Below are 20524 nucleotides of genomic sequence, written 5' to 3' on the forward strand. Positions count from 1 at the left end.
ATATAAAACAAAGTTTTTGAAAGATCATGAAATCACTTAATAGGAGAAGGCGTGGGAATCAACAAGACCCCAAGGCACTTTGCTTTCATCAGACTCTGCTTCTTTGAACAATCACTGTTTCTCCGCGTGTTCTCCCCACCCCCACCCCCCTGGGTCTGAAGTACTCAGCTGCCAAGTGAGCCATTGAATTACTGTATTCCAGGCTTTGTGCTATTTCACATAAACTATGCATTATTAGAGCATCATCAACTGGCAGCATTAAATGGCACATGGAACTAATAGGACATGCTCCAAATGAGCCACCATGAAAACCTGTGTTAGCAGAAGGATTTGTCGAATTAAAGTGACATGTTTAATATTCTTCATTGTGCAAAAGAAAGTAGAGCTGGCATGTACTGAGCAATAGAGAGTCTAGCATAACCACGCAAGGACAGACGTACTCAAACAACTATTCCACTCTGCACATTGATCAAGCACCTATCAACTGAAGCCCTTTTCTTAGGCTTTATATAGTTTTATGTAATACTGCAAAGTCATTCTCAGTTTATTTCATAGACTCCCTCTTAAAAGTGGCCACTTTTCATTGATGATGCTCTATCATTTATCACAGTTTAAATATATTGAAGTTTCATGAATTCACTACTCTAATCCTTCTGTTTCGATATCACACATCAGCCCGCTTCCCAGCTCACGTGTGCCTGACCCTCCGCAACGTGAAATCAGAGCATTCCTCGTGAAAATATCACTAGCTCCAACTCCAAAGGCACAAACAGATCAGTTCCAGGATGCCTCCTATAATTTTACTACCGAGTATTTCCAAGAAATCATCTCATCATGAGATCATCATTGAGCGCTGTCTTCTGAATGTGGCACTGGTGATGCCACAATGCAGTTGTGTTGACATCTTCATCGTGTCAGTCGTACGCACAATTGAAATGCAAGCCTAGCACTGTGTTGTGTCTCTGGCCAGTAGTTCAGACTTTGCTGTAGTACGTTATTATCTCCTTCTTGGGCAGCGTCAAGTTGTTGAGCTGGTTGTGTTCTTTGATGCACCCGTTGCCATTTTGATGCACCTCCTGGTTGAGGTCGAGCGGGGGCTTGCAGATATGCCAGCTCTGCAGGAGCTTGTTCATGGTCCCCTGGTCCGTGATGCCCAAGAGCTTGTCTTCCTCCTCGTTTTCAGAGGTCTTCGTCTCCTGGAGGTGTGGGTGGACCAGCTTCATGTCCTTGTTCATGGTCTCGAAGAATTGCTGAATGCATACTTTGGCAAAGCTCTTTGCATGCTCCGTGCAGGTTTCATCGAAGAGCTTGCGCTCGATGTCGATGTAATGGGACCAGTACTTGCTCTTCAAGAAGGCGGCTTGCGTGAAGCACGGACGGATTGACCTCGCAAGAAAAGCCATCATCGTCATAAGCAGCACAAATGTCCAGCCTAGAGCCTGGAAGATACAAGAATAAAGGGAAGAATGTCAGCAAATTTAGTTTCACTTATTGGACTACACAACATAAATTGCCACTTCACTGGTTCCCATTCTCCTCACTGCTGCTCACTAATTCACATTTTTATTGAGTTTTGCACTAGAAAGCATACAATCTAACCTGCAAGCATGAAGGATCTTCAGTTATAATTTCTTTAAGATGTTTACATTGCGTTGCAACATTAGGGCCCTCATTACAATGTCAGGCGGACCATCACTGACAGCCCATCGATGGCGGTCCGCCTGACATCTAGAGCAGCAAGACAACTGCCGGATTATGATGCCCGCTGACGGAGTGCAGGGGGGAAACATCCTTAACCACGATGTTTGTATAACGACTTACCTTAACCACGAAGAGTTAACAACGAAGAGGGCTGATCCACGAAGGTCGGAACAACGAAGGACGGAACAACGAAGGGCTAATCCACGAAGGTCAGAACAAAGACTGCTGCTGATGCAATTGGTTTAGGAAATAGTTACCTCTTTTAGCCAGTAGATGGCAGTGTTGGCTTGTTGTTCAACGTGGTCAAGCCTTTCTCATTTAGATGCGAAAATGTTTAGTTATACAATCGTTTAGATGTGTATTCTAACATTCGAATACACCTGTAGGCTGACTATGCGCAGACTGATTTAATGCCATTGTCAATCAAGTTTTATTGAAAGTGAGAGCCCTATGTGACTCAATCTCTATTAGGTGCCTCTATCTCATTGCTATTTCTACTTCAGATAATGAGATTAGTGGCACCTATCATAGATTTGATGTACACCTCATCGGACATTTTGTAATCTAAGCGCAAGGGTCCTGTGTCTTCCTAGGTTTGTCCGGTACTTAACTTATTTAAAATAACAATTGAAAAGAACATTTGCCCGTCAATAATAGTAATTACCAAGCATTCCTTGTAGGACCGTATATATCGATCAAATATTATCAATATGCAGCTAATTACTATGCTGGAACTGCAAGTTCCTATTTGCAATTATACGAAGAAAGACACAGAATTAACTTGTTTATATTAAAGAAAATAGTCTCAGAAATTAGTAATTGGCCATTTAAAGGATTTTCGTTGTTCAGGAAGTCGTTAAAAAATAAGTAGTGGTTCAGAATAGGTCGTTGTTAAACTTTCGTTGTTCAGGAAGTCGTGGTTCAGGCAGTAGTTGTTTAGTCATACAATCAGTGCAGAGGGCGGGGGAAAGACTGCTGCCTTCAACAGGCTCAAAGAGCCCATCAGGGCGGCAGTCGGACCGTAATCCCTACAATGAGGGCGGTGCGTGCGCAGTAGGGATTACAATGTCCAATTCCCACAGCCTTTGGAAAGGCTGTTGGAAAGGGAATTTGGGGCCCCTACCAGGTTCTCCGTCCCCTGTGGACCTCCGCTATGTGGTCAGGAGGGCACATGTGGTGCCCTCCAAACATCCATGCATAGTGTGCCAGGCACCACATGATGCAGAACGGCAGTGATATGGGGGTGAATAGCATCGGAGAGAGGGAGATTGTGAATAGTGATAAGATCGTTTAATAGGGAGGAGGAGTTGACGAACGGTTGAAGAGGAGGGAGTGAATTAACGAAGTAGTGACAGAGTAAAAGGGTGAACAGAAAGTGAGGAGAGAGATTGCAGCCACCCTATAAAAGAAGGTTTTGATAACATGTTGGTGATCATTAGAATAGATTAACTGTGTCTTTTTTAAAACTAATGAGAATGTTTAAAAGTGTATGTACACATCCATGTTTATTTAAAAGCATGTCTGATTGTTGTTTACAGTTATCCCCTGACGAAGGACCCGTGAGGTCTGAAATGCATTGGGTTATAATAAACTGCACATAATGAACTTTGCTTCAGTACGTGTTATTGGAAAAAGAGGTTCGGATGGCCCACCATATCATGCGAAACTCGGGAAATTGCACTACCTTGCAGGAGGAAAGTTAAATGGTTGAAATAGAAAATGAACATGGATTACAAAAGGATTACATAAAGGTTGAAAAGAAAAATGGTTCAAAACATGGATGCAAATGCAAATATGCTGTTGCCACTGGTTCGGGGCTTAAACTGGCCCCGAGTAATGATGTTGTTTGGTACCACACGATGCCTGCCACACAGTGCATGGATGTTTAAAAACATCCCTTTTACTATTGTGTATAGTGCTGACCCTTTTCAGAGCCGCAGCACAAGCCACTATAGAAAAAGGCGGTTGCATCATAATCTGGCGGGTGAGACCACCGGCTACTTGTCGGGCGGTCCCAATCTCACTGCGACCGCCATCATAATGAGGCCCCAAGAGTTCCATGGTTTTATTGACTGTTTTGGTTTGTACAATTGAATACATGTTGATAATACATAACGGACAGTTTACAGTCAAATTAATAACATGGGTTTGTCAACGCGTCTATATTTATCTGCATGGGTACATAGGTGGTAGCTGTTTTATGCTATATATTGCTGTGCACATGAGAATCAGGTAATAACAGTGTCCCATAGATGTAAAAGTTGCTTTGTCATAAAAGATTTAAGGTATCTCGTCTCTAATGTCAAGTTTAAGGTGGCCTGTCAATATTTGCTGTCTTTCTGTAGGTTGTAATTATTTTCTTCCAACCCAGTGCCGCTGCCTTTGCCCTTAAGTTATTGAAGTGCAAGACTTCTCCCTCTAGGTCTGTCCATTGTTCTAGTATTTTACGCCATTTCTCATGCCACGAATTCATGAATGACTTCCAATTTTGAGCTTTGCATCTTTTGGCAACCACAAGGGCACGGCCTAAAAATCTGTTTCCTAGTTTATCTTTCTTTGTGTGTGTGTGCAGGCCTAGAATGCACATATAGGCTTTTATGAGTGGGGTCCTGCCCATCCTCAGCCGCTATAATCTGTAATCCTCAGAAAAAACTAAGTGACGGCCGCCAGTTACAAAAGGTGGTGAGGCGGGTGGGGGGAGCGCGGGGTGGGGGAGAAGAGCCGGGTAGGCGTTTAATAAAAATGATAAAAACGTACCTGATGCCGCCAGCCACCTCCAGCGTCGCGTTGTTCCTGCTGGCCTTTGCCTGGGTCCCAGCAGCCCCTGGGACAGACTCCTAGCCAATCACTGTACTGCAGAGTAGCGCGGGGATTATTCTGAGCAGGTGGAAAAGATGCCCTGCTCAGATCAGGGAGTCAGTGGTGGTTCCTCCATCCCGGCTGCATTCAGCCGGGCTGGAGAAACCTAAGTACGCATGTGTGTTTTGGTGGGCCTGAGATGGCCGGCACAAGCACGCCTCCTCTCCCTCCCATGATCCGCCCCTCCATGCACAAGCAAGCAAACGAAAAATAAAACGATGCTAGAGAGCATCGTTTTATTTTTCCTTTGCTGAATCTGTGCCAGGCAGGGGGGGGGGACACTCCTCCGCCATTGCGAACAAGTTGCCACTGAAACCTACACCATGATCTAGAAAATGGCTTTCACCTACTGCATTAAATGCAATTTGACATGATGAGGTACATTTTAGATAATTTCTTGGGTAGTAAGCATGTATGATGCAAACACTTAGAACGTAGTTTAAAACGGGCATTCCTGGAACCATTTTGTGTGTTGTATAATCTTGGTCCAGTTACTCTCATTTATTTCTCCATCCATACCCTGAGATCATCGTTCTCGCTGCCCACTCAGGTCTGCCTTATATTCCATCAGCTGTGCTTTATATTGGAGACTAACTGATATCCTCTCAATCCCCAATGTGTACATTGCAGTATTTTGGGGTTAGGAGATTCGACCCTAACATTTCCCCCCAATTCCACCTGTAGGGATCCCACTAGCCTGCTACATTTCAGAATGTGTCCTTTTCGTATTCTGTAGTCCTGGTCCAGGACTTGGAAGTTCAGTAAGGTGCCATCTCGAAATAGGTCTTCCAATGTTTGGATTCCATCTTCCTTCCAGTTTGGAATGTCTGACCCACATTTTACAATCAAAGCCACTACAGAGACTAATGCTGGTGCGCTGTTACATTTTGTCGTTTTCTAAGTATCACATTTAACATTATCTCGCCACTTTAAGTAGCTGGGACAGCTGGGTACGTATTCTTTTGGGGGCCATCAGTAGGTCCCTTATATTAGTGAGTGGAAGGGCAGTAGTTACTGCTCATAATCTGCCCTTACTACAGGATCACCCCAAATGTTTTGGCCTTTTTGCTGAACCCTATTTTTACAGCTAAAGAACTATGTGCATTTTACACCTGCTAACCAGCAGTAAAGTACTTGTGCCCTTCCTTTCAACATGGTAAAATTAGTATAATCCAGACTGGCATGTTTAATTTACCAATAAGCCCCTAGTGTATGGTACTCACAGCTTACCCTCTCCCTGTAAGTTAAATGTCACCAGTGTGCTGCAGCACACATTGTGGTACCCAGTGCAGTGACAGGACAAACTTGACTGCGGGCATACCATGCAGAGGCGTAATGAATCCTCTGCTTTAGCAGCTACAGCGATGGTAGGGTTTTTATGGGCCTCTTCTGTCTGCAATTCAGCAGACAAAAGCTCTTATTTAATGCTGTAAGAAAGAACAAACAATTGGTTTACATAAAAAGGATGGAAGGGTGGAAGGGAGGAAGGGTGGAAGTAAGGTAGGGGGAAAGAAAGGTAGGAAATGTGGTAGAATGGATGAATGAGTTGGTGGATGGATGGAAGACTGGGGGTGGATGGGTAGATGGAGGTGGCAAAAGGATGGGTGAGTGGATGGACAATTGAAACAACGACAGAGCAAATATAAATCTGACTGGATGGGTAGATAGATGTATGGTTGGATAAAAAGATCAATTGATGGAGGAAAGGTTTATTGAAGGGAGGGTAAGTCAAAGGATGGATGTGGGGTAGATGGATGTGTGGATGGATGCATGCATAATAGATGCGTGAACGAATGGATGGAACGGCCAATTCATGCATGGAATGGTGAAAGGTGTGATGAATGAGAGAATGAATAGATGATAGAATGCAAAGTTGAAATGGTGGATATCAGACCATGAATGGAAGGGTAAAAAGGTGAATGGATTGATGCTTGGATTGAAGAGACAAGGGAGCTCTTCAATGGAGGCTCAGACTCACTTGCTGTGCTTGCTAGGTGCGATAATAGCTTTGGCTCGAGGGGGGATTTACATTTTCTGGCTACTCCCTTAATGTTATAAGTAGCACAGTGGTGTAAGTTTAAACTGCAAATTTAACATGTCAAAATAACCATTTTTGACAGGCCTAAATCCCTCCTTTTAAATATTTGCAAGTCACCTCTGACTAAGCCTTACTGTAGATTATGGCAGGGTGATGATATTTAAAAGTAGGACGTGTAAAGGTCAATGTTAAACATGTCCTTACAGCAACTAGCTCCTCAAAACTGTTTTCACTCTAGTAGGGTTGGCCGTTCTAAAGGAAAGCACTGACATAAAGCGCTTAAGGGCTGACTCAATCATATGTAGGCCCGACTCCATCTTGGCTAATAGAGGTCGCCATCTTTCCAATCTTTCCTGATTTATGCAGAATTATTGTTGTGTCTGCTATTAGATGCAGATGTTGTCTGACCGTATCTGTCTAAAAACTGTGAAAGCGTAAAGTCACTCGATAGATTACATAGATACGAAATTCATTTGGGTCAAATGTCTAATTTCCACCATGTCGGTTAACTAGGCACAAATACAGACATATGGCTGAAATAATGTGTCTGAATTAACATTCTTTTTCCTTATAAGTTCATAAGAGAACATCAGGGACGCACATTTAATGCACCTAATCAATGTCAGACATTCCTAAACTTATGTCAGAAATTCCAGTTTCTGATACGATTTAGCATATAAGGACTATCACTTGACCAATTGTCAGGAAAGGTTCTTCACCCAGATTATCACCGAGATTCTGCCAGAGATGGATTCGCCTACTGCCAGCACACTTTGCACTTTACAGAAGCTACATCTCGCCTGCAGCCAATAAAACAAAGACTCCCGGAGAAAGACCGCAGCGTGTGTTTGCCCTTTATGGGATACATAGTTTCACGCCTCCACTGATAATACAGACTTTGCATCTTCCTAAGAAACTCTAGACTACAAGTTGCTCTGCCTTCCATGCTCTCTTAGTGTAGCAAATAGAAGTAGATGTTTCTAGATGACATTTTAATGACATTTTAACCATGTTTGAAATTTTCATTTTATTCTTGTTATGTATAACGTGTCTTTTGCTGTTTTTATAATATTTTGTGTATTTCTTTTAGATGTACTAAGAAACAGATTATTCCTGTAGTAATACTTTTAACTTAAAAGTGTTAATTCTTCTTGGTACAGTGGGTGTGATATTGTGAATAACGAAATGAGATTTGTTACTGTTATCACGGTGCCACTAATCCCTTTATGGAATTATTAGTAACCCAAAAGCAACATCTCTATTCTCAATAACATGTTGAATAGTGTTTTGCGGGACTACAATAACCTGTCTTTGACTTTCATCGCTGGTGCATTGAAACAAGTTCACATGTGTCACCTGTGGGTGGAAAGCACACCTTGCTGAGCTAAGACAAAGTCGTAACTTACGCAAGAGCATCAGGATACAATATTACGTTTGCTAAATGTTATCTCTGCTTAGAAAGCAGCTACGGAAATATTTTGAGGACTCTTTTTAATACTTATTTTTAAAACTATATTTTATTGATTTTGAATGAAAACAACAAACTATACAGTGCACCATGACAGTATTAGACTGGATTCATCATATGACATACACTGGGAGCATATAAGATTGAATAAGACAATTAAAGACTTATGTGGAAATATCCATTTGCCCGAGGCTCTTTCAAGACAATAATAATACATGAACCAAGACGTCTAGCAAATATCATATAAACAAACATCACTGACCACTTGGTTGTCTAGGAAACAACAAGTGCAGGTACAGAGCTTTCAATCCTCTGTCTCACACCCATCCTCACTGGAATGATCATCATCGTTAAACATACCCCACAGTTGGGCCCTTTTGCCTTATAGCTTCAGACACCCCCATCATTATGTGAAAGCCACATGTGCTGTTCCTCTGCTACCCCCCAATCTAGCAGATCACTCAACCAATGTGTTAGCATTTGGCCTTAACCCCAACCAGATAATGGCTACCCGTCTCTTTGCCATCAAAAAGGCCAGCTGGGCTATCTGATAGGGGATCTTGCGTCCACTGGGTCGCTTCACCATGCCCAGGAGGCAGGCCTGTGGTGTCAGCAAAATGCTAATTCCTTTAGCCGATTCTATGCGTGGCACCACATGTGCCCAATACGTTTGGACCTGGGCACATTCCCAGTCCAGATGCAGAAAAGTGGCCCCAACCACCCCACATTGTGCACAGACAACCCCCCTCCTTGTGTCTATTTTATTAAGGCCACATGGAGTAACATATGCATGATGGAGATAAAAGAAATGCAGAAGCTTAAACCTGTTATTACAGGACACATTGCGAACAAGATGTAATGCAATTTCCCAGTCAAGATCAGAGATGGGTGTGAACAGCTCCCTCTCCCAGGCTCTCCGTGCCGGGTAATGTCGTGGCTGCATATCACTTCCAAAGGCTCTTTAAAAATGTGTGATGAGATGGATCCTCCCCCGCCCACCCTATGAACCCATCAAGGACTCCTGAGGGGCAAGGGGCTGATGGAAAATCTGTCCATGACTCCCTTGCCACATTCTCCAACTCGGCATAATGAAGGAAATGTGCTGGCCCCACTCCAAAAGGATCCTGTGCATCTTGAAAGGATATGAAGGTGTCCCCTGGATACAGGTCCCCCACCTCTCGACAGCCGCCCTCTCTCTACTGCTCCATAGACATGCTAGAGTCAATATTTTGAAAGAGTGCCAGGTCCCACAACTTCAATGCCCTACTGGAGGGAGCCCTGCGAACCAACGTCTGGACCACTTTTTCCCATAGCTGTGCTGTATGAATAACCAGATACGACAGTGGGTGCTCTGATCTTCTGCCCGACCTTAGTAACTGGGGCAAGGTGTCCCCCTCCTGACCAACCCCCAGGAGTCGCTTCTGCCAGTTACCCGAGCCTGTGAGCCAGTGGGCGGTATGCAGCAGGTTAGCTGCATAGTAGTAAAATTGTACATCCAGCACCGCCAGCCCCCCATCTTTTAAGTCCCTCTTCAGCGTTGCAAGTGCCACCCTGCTGCGCTTACCTGCACATAAAAGAGTCACTAGCAGGCTATCCAACTCACAAAAAAAAATTTAAATGATCTGGCAGCGGACACAGGGAATTCTGTACTAAATACAGGCATCTCTGGAAGAAAACTATTTTTGCAATGGCTGCCTTACCCATGACGGATAAAGGGAGCTTAATCCAAAATGTAATGGAATTCTCCAGTCCGGTCAGTACCCTATACACATCCTGAAGCTGGTGTTGGGCTTCAGTATTAGTTACCCAAATCCCGAAATACCAGAATCCTTCCAGTTCCCACCGGAGTCCCACATCTGGTATCTGATGCAACTGCTTCCCAATGAACCCTCCCTATGGGAACACTAATAATTTGCGGACATTGATCCCGAGACCGGAGACTTCACCGAAGGCATCCTAGAGTCTCAGCAGCTGCAGGATAGAATTAATAGTTAAACAAATCAAATTCAATGGTAAAGTTGAATTTTATCTAAGTATTAGAGAAAAGGTAGTTTAGAAATATTATCTTTTGTCTTCCTAAACCTTTGGAGACCTTTCACAAAGTATTCACCTAGCAGCTTGATGACATCCATGTGGTGAGGTGTAAATTGCTACCAAGACAAAGACGATGAGCCTTGGGTGTTGGGAGGAGTTGTCCTACCCTTAACAGGGTGGACAGATGTAGCTCACACGTGGGATTGCCTCCTCTTTTGTTGTTCTTGTCAGCCAGGCATCAACCCCAGTGGGAAGAAGAGCTGCCACAGAACTGGTTTAGAGTGACCACCGGTTGGGGCTGAGTATCCTTTTTGAAATGACATTGTTGCAGCCTGTTTGATAGGTCTGCTGGGTTTACATTTATCATCTGGGGCACACTTTAAAGGAGGGAAACAAAATTCCAAAACACTTTGTATGCATCAACTATCTGGTTGCTGAAAGCTCAGCTTTGATATTAACAGACATTTGTCTCTGAGTTTGTTATTGATTGCGTCAAACTAGATTTCAGTGTTAGCTTTAAAAGGACAACAATATTAGTATAGTGCACTCCCCATACACACATCCAGCCCTCAGAGCCCACGTAAAGCTTCAGCCATTTGAAAATGCCCAAAGTGGGTAAGGTTAGCCCTGGAAACCGGTGTTAGAACAAAATATCGATTTAAAAATATCAGGAGGCAGAAATATTGGAAAATAAATGTTGTGATATACAAATATTATGATGCACAAATATTGTTTTTTAGGTAAGTAATATTGTTTTAATTAACAATGATGTTTGTAATATCATTTTCAATAACATGGTTAAAAATATTGTTTTTTAATTTTTTCAACGTGTTTTAGTTGATATATTAATTTTATATATTACTGTTGTTTATATAAAGTTTATTTCTTTTTAAATATAGTTTGTACATTTTAATTGATTTTGAATTTTGTATTATATTGTTTATAGTAATTTATGGTGTCATAGTGGGTAGTTGGGATTATAGAGGAATGGGGTGGGAAGTTAGTTGGTAATAATATTTGCGAATTCATTAATACATTGTATATAATTATATGACTGTTATTTATTATGTAAATTATGGACCTTGATTTATTTATGTTATATGTTATTTTCGGGTGGTTAGGTTTGTAGTTAGGGTTGTAGTAGTGTAGGGTGGGACGTTAATCAAGTAATGTCCAATGTTTTCCTCCCAAGTCCATTTGAGTGGCTCCAGGGGATCCTGAGTATGTGGGAGAGGACCCTAGTCAGCCAGGTAATGCATTGCATATGCATTGCTTCTATCAACAGGTGTGGGTCAGTTTCTGTGTTGCCTATTCCCAATAATCTCTCCATTTAACCTGCCAGCCGCCCATAGGCCAGGAAGCGGCCCGCCAGGCGGTCTGCATTGTCTACCAGCTGATCGAAGAGGATGAAGGCCCCATCCTGGAATAGGTGACCCAGCATGCTCACACCTGCCACATTCCAAAGCTCCACTCTCTCCCAACTGATCTGCTCCCTAACTCCTAGCATGGAACTCAAGTGGATCCCAGGGGCTTACAAAGGCATATATGTAATGAGACGCAGGGCTCTCCCACAGTTGGCATATGCCACCGGTAGCAGATCACTAGCTGGAGAGGGGAGCACCACCCTAGGGAGAAACAATTCCTGCACCAACCATAGCGAATTTCTCTTAGGGACCAGTCCCAGTTCCTCCATGTGTCTTCCCGCAAGCCAGTGGTGGGCCACTGTAGCTGTGCCACCAAGTAGTAATATTCAAAGTTCAGGGAGCTGAGCCCACCCCTCTCCATGGGGAGTTGCAGTTTGGGCAGGGCCACCATGCACCTGCCCTTATTCCAGATGAGGCCACAGAGCATAGTGTGTAATGTTTGTAATGTGCTACGGAGGATGCTCACTGGTAAATTAGTAAAATAATACAATAGACACGGAAGCATCCCCATCTTGGAGACAGAAAATCTGCCCTGCACTGAAATTAGGAGGGAACACCAGAATGTGATTTGAGGACAGAGAGAAGCGATCACCTTCATTAGATTTCCTCCTAGGAGATCTTGGGTCGTGTGGTAAACATTGATGCTCAGGTTGAGGAAAGTGCAGGGCTCCCAGCGAAGCCCTGAGAGCCTATCACGACATGCTGTGGGGGGTAATCCTGATGGATCAGAAACAAGCAAGCCTGTGCCTAACTTATCCCCAGTCCCAAAGAGGATCTAAAGGCGTGTAGGATGTTTGCTATCTTAGCAATGTCCGACCTGATGTCCTTGTACCAGATGAGGACATCGTTGGCATATAAGGAGACTATGTGAGTCTTCCATCTGTATGCACAATTCATGACCTGCCTGTTGGAGCCTCTGTGCGCCAGAGGCTCTATCACCAGGGCGAAGAGCAGGGAAGAGAGGGGCTCAGCCCTGACATGTGCCCCTGCGGACTGGAAACAGGGGCGATGCTTGTTGCCCAATTTTCACCCTTGCTATGGGTTCCAGGCATCGCCATCATACACAAAAAAAACCTCTGCCTCACATCCCGCTACCAGACCACTCATCTGACATGGAGCACCTCCGCTTCCAGATCCAGACCAACCTGCACGCCCCCCTCCGTGGCCCCCTTGTATGCAGACAACTGGTCACATCTCTAACCCACTCAGCAGGACACATGCTCAACCCCATATTCTCTGCAAGCAACAACATCTCTGTCAGCCAAACTTCTGAGCCACACTGTACTGACCACCACTGGGTCCACTTCTCCTTCACCAAACCCACTGTATGCCAAAACGCCCACCGCGATCCCCGCAGAAGCTGGAACAAGGTTACTGAAGACCAGCTCAATACCTCCCTCAGCAAACCCCCTCACCGACATCCACGGACACTAACACCTCAGCACACAACCTCCACTGTTGGATCTTCGACTGTGTCAATACACTTGCTCCCCTCAGGAAACCCTCAGGCAAGCAGCCCTCCAAGAAAGCCAGCTGGATCTTTTCTGCCCTCCAAGAGTCCAGGTGCATCTGCAGACGGCTTGAGAAAAGATGGAGGAGCAGCAAGATTGTGGCAAACCATGTAGCCTTCAAAACCGCCATCACCGCACACCACCACCTCATCAGAACAATAACGAAAGCAGAAATACAGGAATGCATCAATACAACACACAAAACAGCAAAGAACTCTTCACGGTGGAAGAATTCACCAAGCCCAGCACAGAGATAGCAGACATTCCCTCCTCTCAAGAGCTCTGCAACAACCTCACCACCTTCTTCCACCGCAAGGTCAAGGTGATCTATGACAGCTTCGCAACCCAAGACCCACCCACCCCATCGGCAACCACCATACCCTTTGGCTCCAGACCCCAGCAGACCTTGCCCAAATGGACCACCCTCACCTCTGACAACCCTCAGGATCATGAAGAGCATCCACTCCGGACCCCCCTCTGATCCCTAACATCACCACATCTTCAACAGAGTCGGCACCTCCATTGCACCTGACATGAAGTGCTCCATTGAGTTTGCCACCTTCTCTGAAGACTGGAAGCATGCAGATATCAACTCTCTGCTGAAGAAACCCTCTGCCAACCCAACACACCTCAAGAACTACAGATTCATCTCTCTGCTCCCCTTCCCAGCCAAAGTCATTGAGAAAGCTATCAACGCCCAAGTCTCCGAGTTCATCAAAATCAACACATCCTGGACCTCTCCCAATTGGGCTTCAGAAGCAACCACATCACTGAGACCGCTCTCCTTGCCGCTACAGACGACACCTGCAACCTCTTCAACTGAGGCAAAAATGCTGCTTTCATCCTCCTGATCCTCTCAGCAGCCTTCGACCTCATCACCCACCAAACCCTCTATGCAAGACTCCATGACGCCCGCATTCGTGACAAAGCCCTAGAATGCATCTGCTCCTTCCTCACCGGCTGAACACAGAGTGTCAGACCTCCACTTTTTAACTCAAAACCCACAGAGATCAGCTGCGGAGTGCCTCTGGGATCCTCACTGAGCCCCACCCTCTTCAACATCTACATGGCCCAGCTTGCAGCCATCGTCAGAAGCCATGGACTCAACATCGTCTCCTAAGCCAACAACTCCCAGCTGATTCTCTCCCTCACAGATGAACCCACAGCCGCCAAGAGCAAATTCCACAGTGGGATGAAGGCAGTCGCCATCTGGATGAAGGAGAGCTGCCTCAAACTTAATTCAGACAAGACCACCAAAGTCCTTATCCTGTGCTCCACCCCCTCTGTCTGGGACGACTCCTGGTGGTCCACAGCACTCGGAACCCCCCACACCCACGGATCACACACAAAACTTCAACATCATCTTAGACTCCTCACTCTCAATAAACTGCCAAACCAATGCTGCTTCACCCTCCTGCTTCCTCATGCTCCACCTGCTTTGTAAGATTTTCAAGTGGATCCCAGCCGAGTCTAGGATTACGGTCACCCATGCGCTCGTCAGCAGCAGACTCGACTACAGCAATGCACTCTACACCAGCACCACCCAGAAACTCCTAAATAAACTGCAGAACATACAGAACGCCTCCACCAGACTCATCCTGAACATCCCATGCCACAGCCACATCACCGACCACCTAAGAGACCTTTATTGGCTACCTATCAAGAAAAGAATTACATTCAAGCTCTTCACACACACCTACAAAGACCTCCACAACGCCGGACCTGCATACCCCAACCACACCTCTCCTTCTACACTCCCACCAGACATCTCCACTCTGCCCAACTGGCCCTGGCCACCATCCCACAGATCCGCAAGACCTCGGCTGGAGGAAGATCCTTCTCTTACCTCTCTGCGAAGACCTGGAACTCCTTGCCTCTGCACCTCAGGCAATTACCATCACTGCAGCACTTCAGGAAGGACCTCAAAATCTGGCTCTTCCACTGAACCCCAGATCCACTCCCGCCCACCAATCAGTTCCATGAGACCCAATGGATGAGTAGTCACGCTTTATAAGGAACCTGATTGATTGAAGGCAGCCATCCTACAGTAAGAATGGCAGTGTACATCTCTAATAGCTTGGGGGTCAGTGGTGCCTCATAAGCTTTATAAAACTCAATAGTCAGCCCAACTAATCCTGGGGTTTTACAAGTGAGGAAGTTTGTTTCGAATCACACATTCAGAGTTCCTGTTCTCTTAATCGGGCATTTAGATCCTCTAGTTGCTCCGGCTCCACACCTGTAACGTGTCAGACACGGATCTGGACCTGGCGATCCTCAGGTTCCTCTTTCCAAGTGTGCTGTATTCTGCAGCACACCTAGAATGAGGAAAATGCCTCTGAGGATTTGTAAGAGGCTGGCTTAGTACATGTTGTACACTTATGTAAGTGGACACCTTGCACAGATCCAGACAAACTTTATAGTGATTTTAGTGGTATTAGACAACCTTAGAAAGCTCTCTAAGTGATAGCCGTGGAGAGCAGCCTTCAGGCTTTTTCCAGAAGGAGTGTAAAGCTGCTTGTTTTACTAGTATGCAATCTTATATATGTAGATTAAATGTGAAAGAACCACCCAGTGTATTTATAAAAATGTGCAATTATTAAAAGACACTCACTAACATATAGAGATATCTCCTAGCCGAAGGTGTACACAATACACACAATACTTTGCAATAGAAACAGGTAAGTAGCACAGAATACACAGTGGTCTTGAAGGGGAGACCAAACCATATACTAAAATATTGGTATGCGAACCACGACTCAAGTCAAGACAATAGTCAGAGGACGTAGAAGTGAAGGGGACCCAAGGTGAGTATCTAGGAGCCCCGCGGAGGTCGTGTGCACTGTAGGAACACAACTGCGTTCTCCGTACAAATCAAAGTGTAATTCACGCTTGCAATTTCTAAGAAGAAGGACCCTTCCCAATGGACCCTGAAGATACCCCGTGGAAGACAGAACGTTGGAGAGCCACCCCACCTGTGGATACCTTGGGAACCAGGACACCTGCCCCAGGTGTGGATTGGTGTCGTAAACCGTTGTCAAACTCAATGGGAGACTTCCGGAAGATGCTGCTGCTGGAGACAGTGAAAGTGCACGGTGGATTCAAGTTGAGAAGTACCTGAAAACAGAGGGGACAGAGTCTATGCCACTTGGAAGTGACCAGGAGGCACAGAAGATGAATGCCCACCAACGTCGGGTGTTGTAAAAGAGATGACCGTGCCCTTGGACCTGTTGCTGTGAGGTCTAGGTGGTGCTGTGGAGGACCAGGAGCCATTCATGAGCTGTCCCACGTCGGTTGTTGAGCGTTGAGGGGTTGGTGTCCGGCTGGAGCACCAACAAGCCTTGGCAACTGCAACCAACATGGAAGTAGATGAAGGTGCAATGTCGTGACCAGCAAGGTCCAGAAGACTCACCACAAGCAGAGGAGTCAGGGCAGACCCTGAGCAATCAGAGGAGCCCAAGAGAATACAAAAGTGACCCTGAAGAGGACCCACTGGCTGGTGATACTGGAGTGGCAGAGGACCTTGAGCAGCTCACCAAAGATGTACGCCCACAGTGCAAGTGATGTGGTGAGGACAAAGATCTTGGTTGATGGAGATGCTTGAGATTGTGGCTACTTGGAGCTCAAAGATCTTGATGGAAGGAAGCCAGCAAGCCTTTGCAACTACTAGTCGATGCTGTGCACAGGGATTTGTTTCCCGCGGCTCCGACGAGGGATACTGGCCTCAAATTTGGTCAGAGGACAGGGTAGGCCTTGAGGGATATGAAAAACCACCACGTGTGTTGCTGAGCCTTCCGGAGTCCGTAGGACCTCAGGATCAGCAGACTGATCAGCTTAGTTTTGGTGCCTGCGAATGCAGGGAAGTGACTCCTTCACTACAAGGGAGATTACTTCAGGTGTCTTGGAAGTTTACAGGACCTGGATGGGTTCCTGTATGGAGCACAGGCACGGACGTTGCAGCAGACGAGGAGGGCAAAGAGTTCAGGAGCAGCAAGAGTCTTCCCGGTTGAAGCCTTGATGCAAAGAGCAAAGTTCAGCGAAGTCCAGAGTGCCCAAACGGTCGAAGATGAAGTGGTGTCTGAATTGTATTGTGTCCCATGACGAATCTAGGGACACGATGAACCTAGGGACCCACCCACAGGTAAGCCCTTAAATACCCTAAGGAAAGGTTTGTGACGATACATGGTTCCCACCCTAAGGAGGTGCTGGACAAGGGGGAGGAAACTCCTCTGTCCTTTGTCCAGTTTCGCACCAGAGTGGGAGCCAATGGCTCCCTGAACTGGTTTGCCCTGGACTATGCATGGAGGGCACCAAATGTGCCCTGCACGCAGACTATGTGGCAATTTGCAAGCGCTCCCACCCTGCCCCAACACAGTAAACCATGTCTGGGAGGCGGTCACATCTCCTGTGACAGGTTGCTATTGTTCTGCCTTCCCCTGCTCGAGCTTGGCTCAGCAGCAGGAGGGCAGAATCGTGTCTCTGGTCAGCAGCAGCCATGTTCTGCTGTTTGGGTCTAGAAGACTGGTACTGGGAGCACTGAGGACCTGACGGAGGGCCTTTACAGTGTTTGGAATCATACCTCCCTCACTGTTTACGGTGTGGGGGGGTATGATTCCAACATGTTTGATACCAAACATGACAAAGTTCATTACAGCCAGTTTCAAGATGGTCATTGCCTAATGACATGGTGCCCCTCTATATGTTATATAACTGTCTTCACTTACAACCCGGGCGAAAGGACTCCGAAAGTTGTAGGGGTGTCCTGCTCATGCAGGCACACCCTCACACTTAAAACCAAGCACCCTGCCCTCAGGATTGAAAAGGCCTGCTGTAGGGGCGACTTATAGATCTTAAGTGCAGTGACCCTAGATACAGGAAACCTATATCTTTCATAAGTGATAAGTGGTGCCAGCACCAGGAACCATTTACACGTATTGCTACCTCCTTATTTACCACTGAGGCACCCAGGCAGAAAAATGAACCTGATCCCTTCACAAACAAGAGTTTGCAAAGCGTACAGAAATACGAGCATTGTGGTAATTACCACACCCCATGCATATTTCTCCCAGTAAATTTCGGCATTTGTAACCTGCTGACATTTCCTGCAGGAAAATATGGGGACACTCTCTTTTGCAGAAATAGGAATGGGAAGCACCACTTTTCACATGTCATTCCTCTTTTTGCAGGTGTCAGCCCATAATATGATATATGCACCTCTCCAGTTAAACACTGGCTCTTGGAGTATTATGTATCACTGCGGTAAATACCTCACCTCACTCCAGCCCATGCATAATCATTCAAGACACATTTTGCTGTTTCCAGTTGACAGCCAAAATCCGCTTGCACCACCAGAGCCAGACTGGGAACTGAATCCGGCCCTGGCAAACTGCTCGGCCGGCCCCCCTAGAGGGTGTTGCGGGGTGCGGCCGAGCTGTTTGCTTGGGCCTGTCTTGGCCGATTTTATTACAGTGGGTCGATATTGCCGGCCCGTGGTAACAAAAACGGCTCCCCAGGGGCCCAAAACCGCCCCCACCCTGGCGGCCTGTGTACCACATTTACAGGTAAAGTTGCTCCTGTAAATTAGTATTTTAAGACCACATATTTTACTGTACCAATGTGACAAAAATCTGTGTAAATATTAAAAAATCCACTCTTACCAGAGAAAAATGCTTAAATGATATTTTAAATGTCTGCTACGTGACTGCCTGGTGGAAGAATGCACAGAGGTGTTGGAGGTGCGCCTAGTCATTATTGCGACAGATGATTATCAGCAGAGGGCGGTAAGGCAGGTTTCTCATGCAATCTTTAACCTGACCCCAGTGGTAGAAAAACAGTAAATGCAAATGTAAACTGATTGTTGAGGGAGTATGTGTTTATCCTACTGCGACAGTCTTTAATGTGGTCCCTACAGTCCAGAATGGTATGGCGTTTCAATCCATTGAGATTTAATAGAAGATAGTATTAGTCAGCTACAAAGTACTCCTTTAGTTCTGCTTCAGGAAGCAAAAGGGCAGGTAATGCATACCTCCCCCGGGCAATGCAGCAATGTTGTAAGACTAAATTATTACTGTCAGGACAGAAGTCCAGACGTGGGTGGCAGATAAGAATCACCACTAGTCATCCAGACAGAGCCTCCAGGTCTTTACTCTTTGTTTCTCACAAATAAACCACTCGTGTCTGTCTGAAGCCTTTCTAACAGATGAAGATTTTTAACTGAGATACATTTAAATGTAAGGTAAAGCGCCGATACAACTAAACCGGTTGTGATTTGGGGTATCGAAAACTAAGGGCAAAACAAAGTGATGCAAGTAGAAAGAGAGATAGACAATTGTCATATACAGGAACAGAGAGAATAGCACAACACCTGATATCCGTCCAAGGCCATCCTACCAGCATGCCCCTGTGAACACCTTTGTAAGAAGTGGCTCTAAGAAACTAAGGTCCAGTTGTATCAAAGAGTTTTACCCATTCTGTGTCGATGGGAAAATGTGTTCATACATAGGGCCCTAAGGGCCTTATTTTGAGTTTGGTGGAAGGGATATTCCATTGCACAAGAGGTGGATTATAGCCTATGGCACTTGTAATCATTATAGATGGGATATCCGCCATGTTTTGACGGAGTATCCTTCCCACAAACTCTAAATAAGGCGTCCCTTATCGAAGTCTGAGGTGTTATGTTACCTTTCTTTCTGACAAATTTCTCTACGGTGATAGCCTGGGATAGTCTGGATAAAGAGGTGAAAATATCACCTAAAGAATAGACTAATATTATTGTTGTATGTGCCGGTCTTATTTTTCGAAGATTGGCTGCTGCCTGAAAAGGAGACTGTTGTACACCGCTGTGGTGTTATGGATGCTTCCAATCACCACTCTTTTGGAAAAATATGGGGACAGGAGAAGTAGGGTTGGCCATAAGCTAAGATGGCCTCTTACCCTGAAAACGGACCAGCATACTGAAAAGAACAGTTTTCTGAGTACTTACTGCTCGAGGAGAACAATTGATTATGGGTTAACTAATATTACAAGTAGGAATTTAATTTAATGTAATACATGTATAAAGTTCTCTCCCTAAAGTGATGAGGATGTGTAATATAAAGGGTAACAATAAAAAACATATACTATGACAACATACCATCGTGTGAAGTACCTGTTAAGCAGTATAAAGGAGATAACCTTTCAAGAGAAAATGAAACAAGGTCAAAGTGAGAAGAGAACACCGGGGAAGGTGGTCTCAGGCTTGAGCAGGCAAGCTCATGCTTTTTGAAATCTTGCCTGATAAATCACACCACATCTTTGTAGAGTCAAGAATATGTGCTCCTGGATATTCTTAAATAGTATGTCCTGTGGGAGCTGATTCAGGTTCAGCTCCAGTGGTGCCTGGTGAAGCCCACTGTTATGTACCCCAGGGTACCCTAATATATGCCTAGGTAGTTACACAACCTTTTACCTACATTTGTCCTACCTTACCCTACATAACGGTTCTAGCATTGAC

At 45.4% G+C, this 20524-nt stretch overlaps 1 protein-coding gene across 1 annotated transcript in view; it reads right to left on the reverse strand.

Annotated features, from left to right (window-relative positions):
- Positions 1-427: 427 nt before the first annotated feature.
- The window catches only part of CALHM1 (calcium homeostasis modulator 1), a 106312-nt gene continuing 86215 nt past the window's right edge, over positions 428-20524 (reverse strand). Inside the window, exon 2 of the mRNA XM_078641172.1 lies at positions 428-1439. Within this exon, the coding sequence (XP_078497298.1) occupies positions 975-1439 (465 nt within the window). The 3' untranslated portion in view covers positions 428-974. The remainder of the gene's footprint in view (positions 1440-20524) is intronic.

This window comes from Lissotriton helveticus, chromosome 5_1 (genome assembly GCF_964261635.1).
Source record: "Lissotriton helveticus chromosome 5_1, aLisHel1.1, whole genome shotgun sequence".
Taxonomy (NCBI): domain Eukaryota; kingdom Metazoa; phylum Chordata; class Amphibia; order Caudata; family Salamandridae; genus Lissotriton; species Lissotriton helveticus.